The sequence below is a fragment of the Manis pentadactyla genome, chromosome 14, assembly GCF_030020395.1.
Source record: "Manis pentadactyla isolate mManPen7 chromosome 14, mManPen7.hap1, whole genome shotgun sequence".
NCBI classification, from domain to species: Eukaryota; Metazoa; Chordata; class Mammalia; order Pholidota; family Manidae; genus Manis; species Manis pentadactyla.
The window spans coordinates 76,898,374-76,915,050 of NC_080032.1; the positions used below are offsets into that span (position 1 = coordinate 76,898,374).

Here is a 16,677-nt window from a genome sequence, read left to right on the forward strand (position 1 = left end):
AGGATGCCTACCCCCATCACTTCCATTTTGTGATATGATCGTCCAGGAAGGACATTGGGGGTCCTTGACTATACAATAAGGCAGGGAAAAAAAACATCCTAACATGAAAGGAAGAAGTGCAACTGTCTTTATTTGCACACAACATGGTAATCTACATTTAAAAAATCCTAAAAGAAGTATTTTAAAAAATCCACTAGAACCATTAAGTAAGTTTAGTGACATTGCAGGATACAAGTTCAATATACATACAATAAGTTTTAATTCTCTATACTAGCAGTAAACAATCAGAAACTGAAATTAAAACAATAAAATTTATAATAGTATAAAAACATGAGATGCATAACAAATTTGACAAAATATGTGAAAGACCTGTACACTGAAAACGACAGAATGCCAAAATTAAAGAGACCTTAACAAAGGGAAAATATAACATGTTCATGGATTGTATGACTCAATATTTCTAGGATTCCAATTATACTCAAACTGACCTATAGAATCACTGCAAACCCTTACTAAATTCCAGCAGAGGTATTTTTTTTTTTTTCAGAAATCGGCAAACAGATTCAAAATTTATGTTGAAGTGGCAAGGACCTAGAATAGCACAACATTCTTGGAAAAGAAGAACAAAGTCAGAAGACTTACACTGTCTGATTCAAAGACTTACTATGACGCTGTAGTAATAAAGATCCCACAGTATTGATAGATAGACAGACATATCAATCAATGGAACAGAACAAAGAGTCTGAAAATAGACCCACCTATTTATGTTTAGTTGATATTTTATGAAGATCCCAAGTCAAGTTAATAGGGAAGGAATAATCTCTTCAACAAATGATGCTAAATAAATTTAACAAGTGATAATAGGAGTAGGCAAAATAATGAACATTTACCCTCGTCTCACACCTTAGGCCAAAAGTAATTCAAAGTGGAATATAAACTTAAAAGTAATAGCTAAAAATATATAACCTCTAGAACAAAATGAGGCACTTTTATTTACCTTGATTTTGGCAAAGATTTCTCACATAGAATACAAAGACACACAAACTGTAAAGAAAACAATAAGTTAGACTTAATCAAAATTTTAAACTTTTGGCTTGAAACTGCAAACATATCCAACAAAGCTCTTACTTAAAGACATCTTTAAAACACCTACAACTCAGTAAGAAGACAAACATCTGTAAATACTGGGCAGAATAATTGAGCAGATAATTCACAGAGAGACAGACAGAGTCTCTGAAAGAGACAGAGATGGATAGCAGATAAGTACATGATGTGCAGCGTCACTAGATATAAGGGAAATGCAAATGCAGAGTCACAATTAAATACCACTACATATCTACTAGAAGAACTAAAAGTAAAAAGACTATTCATATCAACTGTTGGTGAGGAGTGGAACACCTCTTATACACCACTGTTGAGAACGTAAAGTGATACAACTATGTTAGAAAACTGTAGCAATTTATATCATGATATAACCTGTTTTGACATGATAATGCTGGTTGCTGTATTGAAATTCACATGAGGGAGTGGGGTTGGGGAAGAGGGGTATACATGTAAGGAGAGAAACTGAGATGCAATTTGGAAAGTGTTGCACTAATTCAAGACAAGAGTAATATCCATCAAGTTGGTAAAAAGTAGTTAGATTTTGGATATATTTTGAAATTACAGCCTGATATGTGTAAGAGAAGTGGCAAGAATGGTTCCAATATTGTGTGTGTGTGTACAACTAGAAGGATAGAATTACAGCTTACTGAGATGGGAAGCATTACAGGAGGAAAAGTTTGGGAAAGGAAGATGATGAGAATAGTTTGGAAAATGTTAAGTATGAGATGCCTGCTACGTATCTAAAGGGAGAAGGTAAGCAGGCAATGAAAAAAATCTAGAGCTCACAAGTAAAGTCCTGGCTAGAGATAAAAGTTTTGGGATTATCAACATATAGATGGTATTAGAAATATGAGAATAGATAAGATCCCCAAAATAACAATGATTGGATCCTGCGATTGTCATGGAATAAGTGGGAGTGATGCCTAAAATTTTCATGAAATAAGTGTCATTCAATAAGTTGAATCCTGAGACACTCCGATCAGGAGGCCAAAGATATATAAAGGATTTAGTAAATGAGGGGAAAACGTAATAGTGAGTTAAGAGGAAAACCACAGAGACAGTGTCCTAGAAAGTATTTCCAGGAGGAGAGAATAGTCACCTCTGAAAAATGCTAATAGTTCAAATCAGATGAAGACCCTTACATGTAGCATTTAGGTAATTTATGACTCAGGCAAGAGTGGTGTGATGGAGGGTTTGGGGCAAAAACTTGATTGAAGTGTAACTCAAGGGAGAATGTGAGGAAAGGAATGGGAAACAATAATTATAGATACGCCTGATGAGATTATTTTTCTGTAAAAATAGCACAGAAATAGGAATATCCCTGGAAAAAGAATGGAACCAAAAGAGGGATTTTTGAGATGGGAAAGTGACCACATGTTTATACACTGATGGGAACATTTCTTTAGAAAGGGAAAATTGATATCCTTGGGAACAGAAGGAGAGGAGAATCTGGTACACAAGTGAAGGTTGACCTTAGCTAGAACAAAAATAGCTTATAAAGGCAGAATATATGGTACTAACGCGATAGGTAGCTAGATTTGGTAGAAGGAGCTTTTGGAAGTTTTAATCTTCATTTTTGTTAGTAAAATAGTCAGCAGCTGAAGGTGGGGACATGGTAGCATTTTGAGGGAAAGGATAAAGGTAAAAATAATTACTCAGATAAGAAAACATGGATTAGGAAAACACAGCATGATACCTAAGGCAAAATGAAAGGCTCATTGAACTTCATGATCACAAATTTAAAGTCGAACACATTCAGCAGCATGGATATATGGACAGAGTGGTCTGAGACTTCAAGCAAGGTTAATTTTAGTGTCATTTAATACAAGCTTGCAGTTTTGTCCAGCAATTAAAATGATGCAAAGATCACAGATGACTTGAAGATCTATGGAAGAAAGAAATTAACATGACCGTTCAATTCAACCTGGATATGCAGGGAAATGAGGACATCCATGAAATCTCTGGTAGAATCGATCAATGAGTTATAGATCTGGGCCAGTGGAAGCCTCTGGGGCACTTCAGAGTGTGCACTGGAGAAATAGACAGTAGTGACTCAATCCTTGAAACTGACATTATGAAGAGGTTATAGTCTTTGGTGTGATGAGGTCTAGGGTATATCCCTTGGAGTGGGGAGAAACAAGATCGTTGGAGGAAAGAAGGCTAAAAAACCAAAAAGCCAGAGTATTAGGAGGAGTCTCTTCATGGTCATTGAAACCACCAATGATTAGGACAGTGGTAATATTTTAAGAGACTGACTTTGAACCAAGAGCTAAAACTCATGGAATAAGGGGGAGTGACTCAAGGATGGGAGATGATTCCAGCAAGAAGGGTAAGTGACAGAATCTTTGGAGATGAGATTCAAAACTATGCGTTCTGAGGGAAGAGGGAGTGGAAATGGAAAAGAAGTACCAAAGTAAGGCAAACTGACGTGCCAGTCCGTCTGGTGTGGAGCAATATGGAACACATATTATAGTGCAGCTCCGTGGGTCACAGAATGCTAGTGTCTTCAGGGAAAGGCCAGATTCAGGTTAGAGCAAGAAGGTAAAGGAAAAAAGAAATCAGGGCAACTTGGGGTTACCATGAGGACCAAAGAGCTCAGGAGAAGAATCTCAGTTCAGGGCTGGGAGAAGGATAAGAGATGAGAGGCACAAACAGGGATGCTCAGAGCCATGTGGGGATCAGACAGGAGGCGATGAAAGCAATCCCTACCTTCTTGTGGTGCTGACAAATATGAGAGCTGATGGCCATAGGAGATTGATTATGGTGATGCCAGGGCTCTCGCATTGGTGGTAAAGAGATGCGGGGTTCTGTCCTGAGCACACGGCCTGCTGGAGCCACCTCTTGCCCCCTGCCAAGGAAGGGGTGGCAGGCAGGCAGCAGCAGGTTTGCTTTGAGACTGAAGGCTCCCTCTTATAATACGCCTGTGGCTCCCACCTGAGAACTCTGGGAATAAAAGCTGTTGGAAAAGATTTCTGGACACATGTCTTAGAGATTTTCCTTTTACTCATTTGATATGAATTAATCGCTTTAAATGTCTATAATACCCAAATGTCATACAATGTATCTTATTCAGTATTAGGTATTAATCTATAATGTTAGGTATTATATAATATATAGCACTTTACATACATGATTTAATCCTTACCCCAAGTATTGTCTTTGTACTTTACAAATGAGCATATTGGTGCTCAGGAAGTTTAAATAACCTGCTTAATCTCATGCTAGTAAATAGCAGAGACAAATTGGCATCAAAGGTTATCAGATTTCAAGGACTATGATATGTTAAATGAACTTTGATGATTATCTCTGAAATAAATATCAATAGATTATTTTTGGCAAATTTACAATTCTATGGACCCATTAATTTTAGCATAATATTGATCTAAAAAGAACTGTTCTTGCCTCTGACCACTTTCATTTTTCAACAAGCTACAGAAGAAGAATGATACGATTAGTACTTATCAGTCTTTTGGAAAGAAGGGAATGGAAAATAGTCTTTGATCTCTGGAAAGACACTAGAATTTCACCAGTTTTAGCGATTACAAAAATTTAGTTAATTTGTACTGTTTCACCTTCATTCCTTCTATATAGTTGTCTCAAAATAAGGTGATGTGCCTTGGATAGAATATAAACTTGAAGAGAAAATCATTGCCTTGGGAATATCTGAATTGTATTCCCACTCTGAATGATAGAGAAGTTCACAAAAAACAATTGAAAGTGTCCTCTAGGTCTGCCACAGTGGTTTCAAAATCTACAGTTACACAGAAATTAACTAAAGTGCTTATTTTTTTATATAAAAAGACATAATCTTGGTCAACTCAACCAGAATATTTTGGCCGTAGGAGATGGCCTGGACTGCTATATTCTGACTCAGCCAATGACTACTTGGGATCCCAGTCCCTAATCTTCCTGGCTCTGGGTCTACATTTCTCAGTTTCCCCTAATTGGAAAATAAGGATTTCCCAGCCCTTCTCCATCTCCACACCCTCTGGTTCTTCCCATGATTTCAATACTTCCAAGAATAATCAGGATAAAACTAATCTATCAACTGGCATATAGACCTGAGTATATTGTTGCAACTGAATCAGCAATTGTCCTTGCAGAAGTAATAAGGAGTAATAATGTTTTCATATATGCATCCTTACATTGATATATGTATATATACAAACATATATTTTTGCATTGTACGATAGTTGAGTTCTCTATACAATATGCAGTATATGTAATATTTAATGTATAATTCATACTATTACATATGAGTTCTCTATATAATAGCTATATATGTATGTGTTTATATTTATATTTGTTCATGTGAAAGGAGATGGATTTGAATCTTATTTACATTAGTATACCTCCAGAACAGAGCCCAGAGGTTGAGGTATAGAGGTATAGTAGGAAGTCAAAAATGTTTGAATGAATAAATGAATGAATGAAATGTCATCCCTCTTCAAGAAAACTTTTATTTGGTTCAAGCTCTCCCCTTCTCTAAAAACTAAATCAATAAAAGGAAACTATGTAACTTTTCTTTCTTCAAACTTTGAGTAAGGAATCTTTCATACAGAATAGTCTTTTTGTCGGATTTTAAAATTGTCAGGTAAAATTCATTCATTATCTTGTAATGAATTGGCACTCTTCTATATGGGGCATCTAGAGCCCATCCACATCATATTAGAACTGCACCCAAGGATCCAGCAAAAATAATATATTTTATCTTTTGAATGAAAAAGTAACCTGTAGACACATACAAAAAATTACCTTGAATTCTTTTCTATTCTGAAAAGTTTTAAGTACCTTGGATAATCTGTTGTATTTGTACTTTTAAAGAAAAAAATCTTACACAACTAACTTAATTAAGCAAACAAATGTAAGGTATTCTCAGAAATAAAGTAGTTGAGCTTTCACATAAAAATAATTTATAACTGACGTCTTATTAATATAATGTAGTGTAGGTCATGACAGTTGTTTTTTTTTTTTATAATGCATGTGATTTGAGCTTTGGTTTCAAAGAGGCATCCACTTCAAAGAGGGCTTTCTGGAATAAAAACTATCAGCCTCGTGACTAGGTAAAGAGCCAGGCCACCTCTGCCCTACTGAGACTACTAAGTTTGAGCAATTTTGGTTGATTTCAGTAACTGTTTGGGCCACTTTTTTTTTTTTTAACTCTTCCAGAGCTTTAAATACCGAATTTCATGCATCCTTGTAAATTTGGTTGTAAATCTGCCAATAAAGAGAGAGGCAGTGACATCCTAGACTCGACCCTTGACCCCAGTAAAAGCAAAACCTCAGACCCCTGCCCTCTTTCTCACTCTCTACCTATGACCTCACTGTGTGGCCCCAAGATTGCTACGTAATTTCCAGGTCCTGTAAGAATGAAATCTTTATTTTTTAAAAGTTCCCTGATGGTTATTGCTGAAGGGTTACTTGCGATCATTATAACTACAAGGGGCCAACCGTGACATTGGTCATTGATAGATTAAGACCGGCACAAAATGTAGAACCTTTAATATACCAGAGTGTGGTACAGGCTGTTGGACTAGCTAGTTAATTTTCTCCCATTACCTAGGACAATGACCTAATAAGATAGTTAATCATCATTGGACTGATAAGAGAAAGCTAACTTAAAGAGAAACTTGAACAACAAATGAAGGGATGGCCTTGTTGCTGTTACCATAGGATTCTAAGTCCAGGTAAGAACCTTTGAGATTCTCTAACTTCAGTGTTTCTTCTATGTGAGATACTTCAACAAATTTCAAGGAAAAAAATAATTGATGGGCATGATCTATATTTACACATTTTATGCTTTTTGTCTTCTACACACTTAGGTTCTAAGCCCTTAGAAGGTATTAAGTATCCCTTCTGGAACTAGATGAGTCTCAGGTTTGTATACTCTGAAAATCAGACCTTTCTAACTTAGTAGTAAAGTTCAAAATTCTGTTCTTAAATCCTGTTACTTTCTAGACAAGTGAAACTTCAAGTCTGAAAAAAATGAACTTCTGATTATCTTCTCAAACATTGCTACAAGGCAATTATTTCACTAACTACATAGAATTATTAGACTTACTTCCTACTTCTTTGATTCCGTCTTAACTGAATAATGTGAGGTTGTTACGGAAAGTACTGGAAAGCCTGGACTGGATCGCTGATGAAGAACCAAGCGTCACTCGGAGTCTTGGAGTGCTGAGGTTTATTTTATACCAGCGGGCCCAGAGGGGAGTGATCTCCCAAGGTCTGAGCCCTGAGCACAAACAAGGGGGTGGGGGCAATTTATATTATTTTGATATGTGGCATTTCTGCATGTGCAGAGCAAAAGAGGAGCCCAGAGGAGGGGAGAGGGAGCTGGGAGTGCTTTGCCAACCGGAGGGAAAAAGCGGTTTGCTGACCTTGACGGCCTTGTTTAATATTTTCCTCATCAAGGTGAAGAGTTAGTTGAAAGACATCAAGAAATGGAACGTGACTGAAAGTCACTTACTGAACTCTACTTTCCTTGTTTCAACTCAACTTTGACTCAGGGAAAAGAATGAGGTTTTCTAAATAATTTTAGATGTGATCGAATGATAGGGAAAAAAAGTCTGCTCAGCACAGTTCCTGGTACAAACTAAAGACTCAGAGGCCGTGAATGGATATCAATCAGTGGATTGGCGGGTTGATTGCTGTTGACTTTGCACCTTTCTTATTTATGAATTGTATTGTGTTAATGTGAAATAAATTACTCCTTTTCTCCCTGAATAGGTGATCATTTCAAACCAAACATCAATAGTTGAAAACATCCACATATCTGTAGTTCAATAATGGACCCAAATCAACATTTCAATAAGTCAGAAGAGGAACAACCTTCAAGGAAAAGGAGAAAAAGATGCTGTGATGGATTCAAGGTAGAATGAGTTTCCTATTTCCAAACTAAAATAAACAAAGAGGGATTTTTTCTTTAAAGAAAAGGCAACCAGTTTTTAAAAAGAACATTGTACTTCAAATTAGCACACATTAAAATATTATTATCATTATGATCCATATCTTGTTGTAAGTCTTCATACCTGAAAAAGGTATTTATTTGGTGACATTTCTGATGGGTAACAGTTTATTCATGCTGAAAATTTAGAAAACCTTTACTATCTTCTCTTTGGTCCTTGATGGACCAAAAAATATTTATAGATGTGATTAAAATAAAAGAGGTCTTTTGTATAATGCATAATAGGTAAAAAAATATTTCAGAACTGACCTATAAAAAATATGAATCAGTCTTATGAATCATTTGACCTATTTAATTTTTTATTAGAACAGAATTTTTAACTCTAATAACATAAATAATACAGTCTGATGGAGAAGAGATCTAAAACAACCATCAATACACTTGGATAAAAGACCTAGTTGCAGACTTAGGAAAGCCATTTAATTTTTCTGTATGAAGGTAAATAAAAATAATAATTTTGTCTCTTCTTTTATCATAAAACTGAGACACTAAATGATGTAGACTTTATGGGGATTTTCACAGACAGGTAAACATACTCCTTGAGCACAGCACTGAGGAAACCAAGACCAGGAAAGTGAGAAGTTTGCCGGAAGTCAATTAGCTTGTAAACTGAACACCCTTGAACCCAAGTCAAAGCCTTTAAACCCCCATAGAGAAATTTAAAGATTTTTAAAAAGTCAATCACAACTGCCTTTTACCAATATTTTAAGTGCTTTCCTCAAAGTTGTAATCTTATCTAGCCGAATAAAGACCACAGAGCTTAGGCTCCATTGCAGTAATGTTAAATAAGTTCCTTTTATTTTAACTCTGTCCAGGGAACATGAAATGTATTTGTTTTCAGATTACTGGTAAAGACTGTTCTGATATTTGAATAATATTTAAGCAGAACGGCAGTCTTCAGGGAAAAGGTATTGGTTGATGCAGTTGTATTGCATTCTGTTGTCTGAGGGTAATGTGATATGCTGGATTATTTCTGCTGTTAAACATTGAGGGTTACAATAACTTCATTTGGACATAAATAACAAGGTGACAACAAACTAGCTGAAGCCAGTTGCCAGAGTGGTCCCTAGCAGCATATTTGGAGAAAAGAGCTAGGAGTCAGCAACCTAGCAATGTGTGTAAAGTATGTTGATTGCAGCCAATAATGACGACCACAGAAGCCATAATAACAATGGTACCTAGCATTTATTGAGCACTTGCTATTTGTCAAACACTGTTCTTGTGCTCTACTTCTATTCGTGGATTTATTCCTTATGACAATTCTGTCAGCCAGATGCTATTATCTCTCTTTTACAGATAAAAAAACTTAAATACAGAGAAGGCAAATGACTTCCTCTAGGTCGCAAACCTGGGAAGTGATGGAGCTAAGGTAGGAACACAGGTGGTTAGATTCCAAATCCCATGCTCTCAGTTCTACTCAGTATCTCTAAACTGTGGGTTTCCATAATATTAGTACCCTCAAAACGTTCTGGTAAACAGGGATTTATAAGTGGACTATTCAATCATGTTCCTTATTCTATAGTTCTAAAAATTCACCTTCAGACTAAATAATGTAGTATTAAGCAATCATGGGATTCTTACACTTGTTTATGTGCTCAGGCACACACATACACATACTGCTAGTGACCTGTGTGTATGGACACGGCAATTAGAAATGTACAAAAGTGAAAAATAGATAATAGATACTTTTTGATAAGAATAGTATAGTTTTGTGGGCAGCTGCATCGGGGGCAGTCTCTCCCTGAGCACTAGTGAAACCTCAACCTGGACAAGGAGGGTTCTCAACTCTGATTGGGAAAGAATTCCTGATCAGGTAGAACAAGTTCTAGCAAGAAAGGATTCACTAAAACAAGAGTAGAAGCAAGTGTCAGCAGCTAAGCAGGAAGTAGAAAGCAAGAAAGAACGGAGTTAAAAAAGGGAAGTTCATTGAACTCTCTCTCAGCATAGAGTAAATCCCTTGCTAACTGCTAAAGCCAGAGTCACCTGGCGTCCAGTGTCTGCTTGAAACTGCACATCATGGGAACTAAGTCCCAACCACCCCAAATTTGGGAGACCCACAGAGCACTGGATGGAGTAAGATTATATTCTGAGAACTTCCCCAAAGCAAAGAAAGGAGATTTTGGGACAGTTTTACAAAAAAGCATGATTGTACAGCTGCAGCACCTTCTGGGTCACTCAGGCAACAGGAACTTGCAAACCCAAATCAGATATATTAGTAGCCCTTCCCTACTTGTCTGAAGTAGAACATGGAGAGATAAGACTTTGCTTAATTCTAGAAAACTGAATGAATATTGACGTAACAAAGACACTTACCACTGGGAAAGGGTTTCCTATTAATCTCCCAAACGGCTTGGAAGAGTGCAGAGAAAAAAATGCAGTAAGTTGAGCAGCTTAAAGAAGGCTTTATTTAAGGCAAAGGATACACTCAAAGAATGTGGAGTGCTGCCAGCCTCAGAGAGGAATTTCTTTATTTGAACTTTCTAATAGAGTCTTTAGAGTTTTCTCTAATAAGATCATGTCATCTGAAAACAGGGACAATTTTACTTCTTCAATTGTGATTTGTATACCTGGTATTTATTTTACTTGCCTAGTTACTCCATTTAGGGCTTATGGTACAAAGTTGAATAGAAGAGACAAGGCAAGAGTTGGCATACTTGCATTGCTCCTGATCTTAGAGGAAAACTGAAAGATTTTCAGTCTTTTGTGTTTTACCATTATATGTTAGCTTTTCATATGTAACTACCATTATATAGTTACACTTTCAATCTCAGTGTTTTACCATTATAATGATAGCTATGAGCTTTTCAAATATATGATCTTTATTATGTTGAAGTAGTTTTCTCCTATTCCTAGTTTGTTGAGTGATTTTATCATGAAAGGGTGTTGAATTTTGTCTAATGCTTTCTCTGCATCTTTTGAAATTATCGTGTTTTTGTCCTTCATTTTGATAATGTGGTATATTACATTGATTGATTTTCATATGTTGAACCAGACTTGCATTCCAGGTATAAATTCTAGTTGATCAAGGTGTATGATCCTTTAATGCATTATTGGATTCTATTTCCTACTATTTTAGTTAAGGATTCTTACATCAATATTTACCAGGGATATTGGTTTGTAGTTTTCTTGTGATGTGTTTGTCTGACTTTGATACATCAGGGTAATTGGGCTCATAGTAGAATGAAAGCCATCTAGTTCTAGCATTTTCTTTGGTGGGAGGCTTTGTTTACTATTTCAATATCTGTACTAGTTAGAAGTCTATTAAGACTTTTCAGTTTCTTCATGATTTAGTCTTGGTAAAGTTTGTGTTTCTAGTAATTTATTCTTCTATTTTTTAGTTATCCAGTTTGTTTGAAAAATGTTTCATAGAAGTCCTAAAGCACCCTTATGTTTCTGTGGCATCAATTAGAATGTCTCTTCTTTCATTTCTTATTGTATTTGAATATACTCTCGTTCTTTTAGTCTAACTAAGGTTTTATCAATTTTTGTCTTTTCAAAACACCAACTTTTGGTTTTATTGATTTTTCTTATTGTTTATCTATTTTCTATTTCATTTACTTCTACTCTAATCTTTATTTCTTGCCTTCTGCTAACTTTGTTTCTTTTTGTAGCTTATTGGTATATAAAGTTGGTTGGTTTATTTTAGACCTTTATTTCCTTCTTTTTATGTAGGTGCTTATTGCTATGAAATTATTAATACTGCTTTTGATGTGTTCCATAAGTTTTGGTATGTTGTATTTTCATTTTTGTCTGTTTTGAGTATTTTTCAATTTCCTTTTTGAGTTCTAATTTGACCCATTGTTATTCAAGAGTGTGTTGCTTAATTTTCATATATTTATGGATTTTCGAGTTTACCTTCTGCTATTGATTTCTAGTTTCATTCTGTTGGGGGCAGAAAAGATGCTTGGTCTGGTCTGATTTCAGTCTTCTTAAATTTGTTAAGATTTATTTTGTGACCTAACATGATAGATCTCAGAGAAAGATATGCATACACTTAAGAAGAATGTATATTTTGCTGTTGTTGGGTGGTACTTTCTGTATATGTCTTTTAGGATCATTTGGTCTGTCGTGTTGTTCAAGTTCTCCATTTCCTTATTGATCTATCTTGTTATGTCTCTTACTTGAAATGAGGTTTTAAAGACCATTATTATTATTGTATTGCTAGTCTAGTTCTTCCTTCTGCTGTGTCAGTGTTTGCTTTGTATATGTATGCACTCTGATATCATATGTATATATCTTCCTGGTCAATTGACCCTTTTATCATTCTATAGTGGTTTTGGGTTTTTTTTTTGCCTCTTTTGACATATTTTTTAAAGTTTATTTTGTTTTTATTTAAATGCAACCACTCCTAATATCTTTTGCTTACCAATTTCATGGAATATCATTACATGAACACCAAGTGCATGAATGGATTTCTGCTTTTGCTAAGAATAACAGTGCAGTGAATGGGAGGTATAAGGAAAAAGAAGGTGGAAAATGTGAGATATAGAATCCACATATGAAATAAAACCAAGTAAAGAGAGGAAAAAATGTATCAAAAGCCTAGTTTTTCTGAAATGCATCAGTAAATTATCTTCCAGTCTCATTTGGAAATAGTATATTAAACCTACAATACATTCAATTCAGAATTAAAACATATGGAATTTGAGAGCTAATAAGATGATATTCACAAAACACACTAACTAGAAATTCTAAGCAATTGTACAGTTTGCAGATGAGAAAGAAATCATTTTATTTCAGTAAAGCAAATAGCACAATAATTTTAGAGTATAAATATTCTGAAATTAAAACTGTATAACTTGTCCCTGAAAGGTGGGAAAAGTGTTAGAGGCGTTTTTCAAGAGGTAGTTGAAATTAAAGAGAGATTAAAAACAATTTGTAATATTCAGCCAAAATAATTTTTGTACACCAGTAAAACAAGCTAAAAGAATGACTTATCACCAAATTGACATGAAAAATAAACAAGTTTTTAAAAGTAAGAACTTTAAGAATAATAATGTGAAAACAATGAAGGTTTAATTAAATTGCAACAAACATATAATACTTCTGTACACTCATCCTATGTTCTAAATTGGCTGACTTATCATTCCTAAGAATAATAACTAAAGTGATAGCTATTAATGTGCTGGCTTTATCAGAAGGAAAAAATTTTGCAAACAGTTAAGTTACTATAGTTTTATATCCGTGTTATTATATGTTTCAAATAGAAAATCAGTTAAGTGATAATGATTTGACTTTGTTTTTAATTCAGTTCATAGAATCAAAACAAAGCCTTTGGAAATTTATCCTTCAAAGGTGAAACTTTTGATATTTTTGAAAATATGATGTATAACTTAAAAATTCAACATCAGCAATAAATATGTTTTCTTGTGGTGCTCATACAAATACAACTTTTACTGGACCATGAGTGCTGTAGTAGAAACCAAGTTATTAAAAAAAACCAATGAAACAAAATGTCCTTAGAATTTATTGTAATACACATATAATATTAGTTGTGTCCGATGTGGGTTATTTTACCAAGTGAATGATATATCATCATTATCAACATTTACAGATATATATGTGACTAACTAAAATATAAAATTTGGGAAGAAACTGCTCTTGATCATACAAACAAGTGTCCTTCAATGATATTGAATATACTTAAAAATTGATATATTAATATAGTAGTTATATAACTATAATTTATGTACGTTAATAAATATTAATACATATTCTGTAATATATGGTATTAAAATATTTTCTATAAATTATCATTGTATTTTCCACAAAAGTTGAAATTCTTCAAAGTGTGTAATGAATAGTCAAAATCTTCCATTTTTAACATTTTAGAATATTTCAATCATTGAAAACAAAATTTGCAAACAGAATGAAAGGAAAAGAGCTGATCAAATTAATTGATTAGAGATCACATAATGTACAAAATTGATTTTGAAATTCTAGAATTGTGCATTAGAATATCTTGACATATGGAAAAATTATTTTAATACAGGTACTATATGAATTGGATAAACTTATGTTCTGTATATGAACAAAAAGTAATTGAAAATACCTATGGTTTTCCAGCCACAAAAGTTGATTATGTTAAAAAAAATTAATAAATGTAACACATGAGTTTTTCTTATGTAAGTATTTTTTTTTAAATGTTACTCTGAAGAGAGGAAAAAATGATAATATCTGTGACATTCAGAATGAAAAATGCACATAGGTCAATATAATTTTTTAATGGAAGTATAGTTGATATACCATACGTAGGTCAGTATATTTTTTAATTTTGAGAATGTTCCCATTTAGCACAATTTGCTGTTGGCTTATCAAGAGAATATTTTCAATATTAAATATATGATCTACAGAGAAAAATCAATTGAATATTTCAACAATTTCAAATTTAGTAATCAAAAAATGCAATTTTGTGGAAGACTTCAGATACTTTTTTTAGTAAACTAAAATGTTTAAGAACAAATGAAAATGTCCTTCAGGAAAATAAAAGTGACATGAAATAGGGCAGATACTCATAAGAATCTGAATAAAGTACATGGATATACATGGATACATATTGGTATACATAAAAATCTACCAAGGTAATCCACTGTGTACTATTTTTCATACTGAAGCAAGCAAGGAAAAGACATATTTTAATGTTTTCTTTAATTTACTTGGATATATAGTTTTTATTTGAAAAATTAGAATATTAATAACCAATTCATTGATCAGTAAAATTTCAAAAATATTCTAAGCCTAAAATTATTTTCGATCACCCATTTTGCTCTAAAAAGTATTCTGGTTTATATGATAAGTTATATATTTACCCTAGGTACAAGAGAGATAAAAAACAAATTCCTGCTAGGGGAAATAAAACTTTACCAAAGAGGTACATTGAGTTGGGTATGAAAAAGTTGAACTTAAAGAAACAGAGGGTAGAATGGTTGCTGCCAGGGGCAGGGAGTGGGGAAATAGAGAGATGTTGGTCAAAGGGTACAAACTTTCAGTTATAAGATGACCAGGTTTTGGAAATCTAATGTTCAGCATGATGACTATAGTTAACAATACTATATTATATATTTGAACTTTCCAAAGAGAGTAGGTCTTAAATGTTCTCACTACAAAAAAAATAAAAGAGCATGCGGTGGTGCTCCCATCTCTGAGGTCACCCGCACTTTCTAAGTGCATAACCTTTTAACTTAAACTCCCTCTTTTCAACGTTTCAGGTGCTGCACTCCTCTCTCTGAGGTCGCCTGCACTTTCTCTCTAAGTAACTTTAAATAAAACTTTGACTCTGCTTCAAAAAAAAAAAAAAAGCATGAGGTGATGGATGTGTTAATGAACTTTATGTGGTAATTAGTTCATAATATATGCATATATCAAATCATTATGTAGGACATTTTAAATTTATATAATTTTATTTGTCAGTTATACCTGGAAATAAATAAAACTTCATTCTGGATTCCCATTGCTGCAAATGGGAAAGCAGGCAGATTATTACAAATAACCAAGAAAGAGGTAACAGGGGTCTGATTTAGGAAAGTAAGGAGATGAAGAAAAGGTGGATTAGTGTATTAGAGCTATGAACCATTTTCCTCTTTTTGGTATGAACTACTTGTGTTCAAATTCCAGTTCTGTTATACTTTTAGCTTAAATTCCCACAGTTAAATAACTTTGCATCTATAGACATTTTTATTTGTAAAATCAAGAGAATAATATAAGCCATGCAAGGATTTTGTAAGCACTAGAAATAATATTTATAGATTACGTGGAATACTTCCTAGCAAATATTAAGTTCTACAGGGCAACATGATTTAGATTCATGTCCTTCCTGTTTTAACTGGAAAGAGAAATATCCAGTGAAGGGGAAGGTATTGTTTTCTATGGGATGTCTGATGCAATCCTTCTTTATCTATTACCAAACATTTTTCAAAAGCTATGATTGCTTATTAGTGGTTTCTGTGAGAAAATTCTTTAGGAAAATTTGGAGAAGTGCTAAAATCTATGTCACTGGAAGCATAATTATAAAGAGAGCATACACACATTATCTCTCCAGAAGATGTGGTATAAGCTAACATCTTTATTATGGATATTTATTTCAGATAATGCATTTTTTCTTCATTTTTATAGCTTTATTTTTTGTGAAGTTTCATTGATCTATTCATTGTAAGATTATTTTCCTTTATTCACACACTACAGATTAGTTGTTTTCCTGTCTGATAACACCAATATTTGTGTCATCTAGGGTTGGCCTTGGTTGATTGTTATTTTTCTTGAGAATTGGTCGCATTTTCCTAGTTTTTCATATGTTGCTCATTTAAGACATCGTTACACTCACTCAAAGAGTGTTGATTTTTCATTCCTTTGTTTGTTTTACAGCAGTTAGCTTTGCCCTGAAACTGCAACCTCTGTTAGCAAGTAGCTCGAATATCAGGTCAGTTTTCTTATCCTCAGTTCAGGTACCTTGAATTGCCCAGGGTATGCGTAGTTCAGAGGTCAAAGATTTGGACAGTTTATATATAGAATTTGGGGCATCCCCTTCCCTGGATCTCTCCTTTATGAGATTCTTTCCTTTTAGGTGGTTGTAGTTAAGCTAAACTTCTCTTTCTCAATCTTCAGATCAA

At 34.0% G+C, this 16,677-nt stretch overlaps 1 protein-coding gene across 1 annotated transcript in view; it reads left to right on the forward strand.

Annotated features, from left to right (window-relative positions):
• Nucleotides 1–6,646: 6,646 nt before the first annotated feature.
• Nucleotides 6,647–16,677, forward strand: part of LOC118914484 (solute carrier organic anion transporter family member 1B3) — a 51,838-nt gene continuing 41,807 nt past the window's right edge. The window contains exons 1-2 of the mRNA XM_036889445.2: nucleotides 6,647–6,791; nucleotides 7,834–7,976. Of these exons, the coding sequence (XP_036745340.2) occupies nucleotides 7,893–7,976 (84 nt within the window). The 5' untranslated portion in view covers nucleotides 6,647–6,791; nucleotides 7,834–7,892. The remainder of the gene's footprint in view (nucleotides 6,792–7,833; nucleotides 7,977–16,677) is intronic.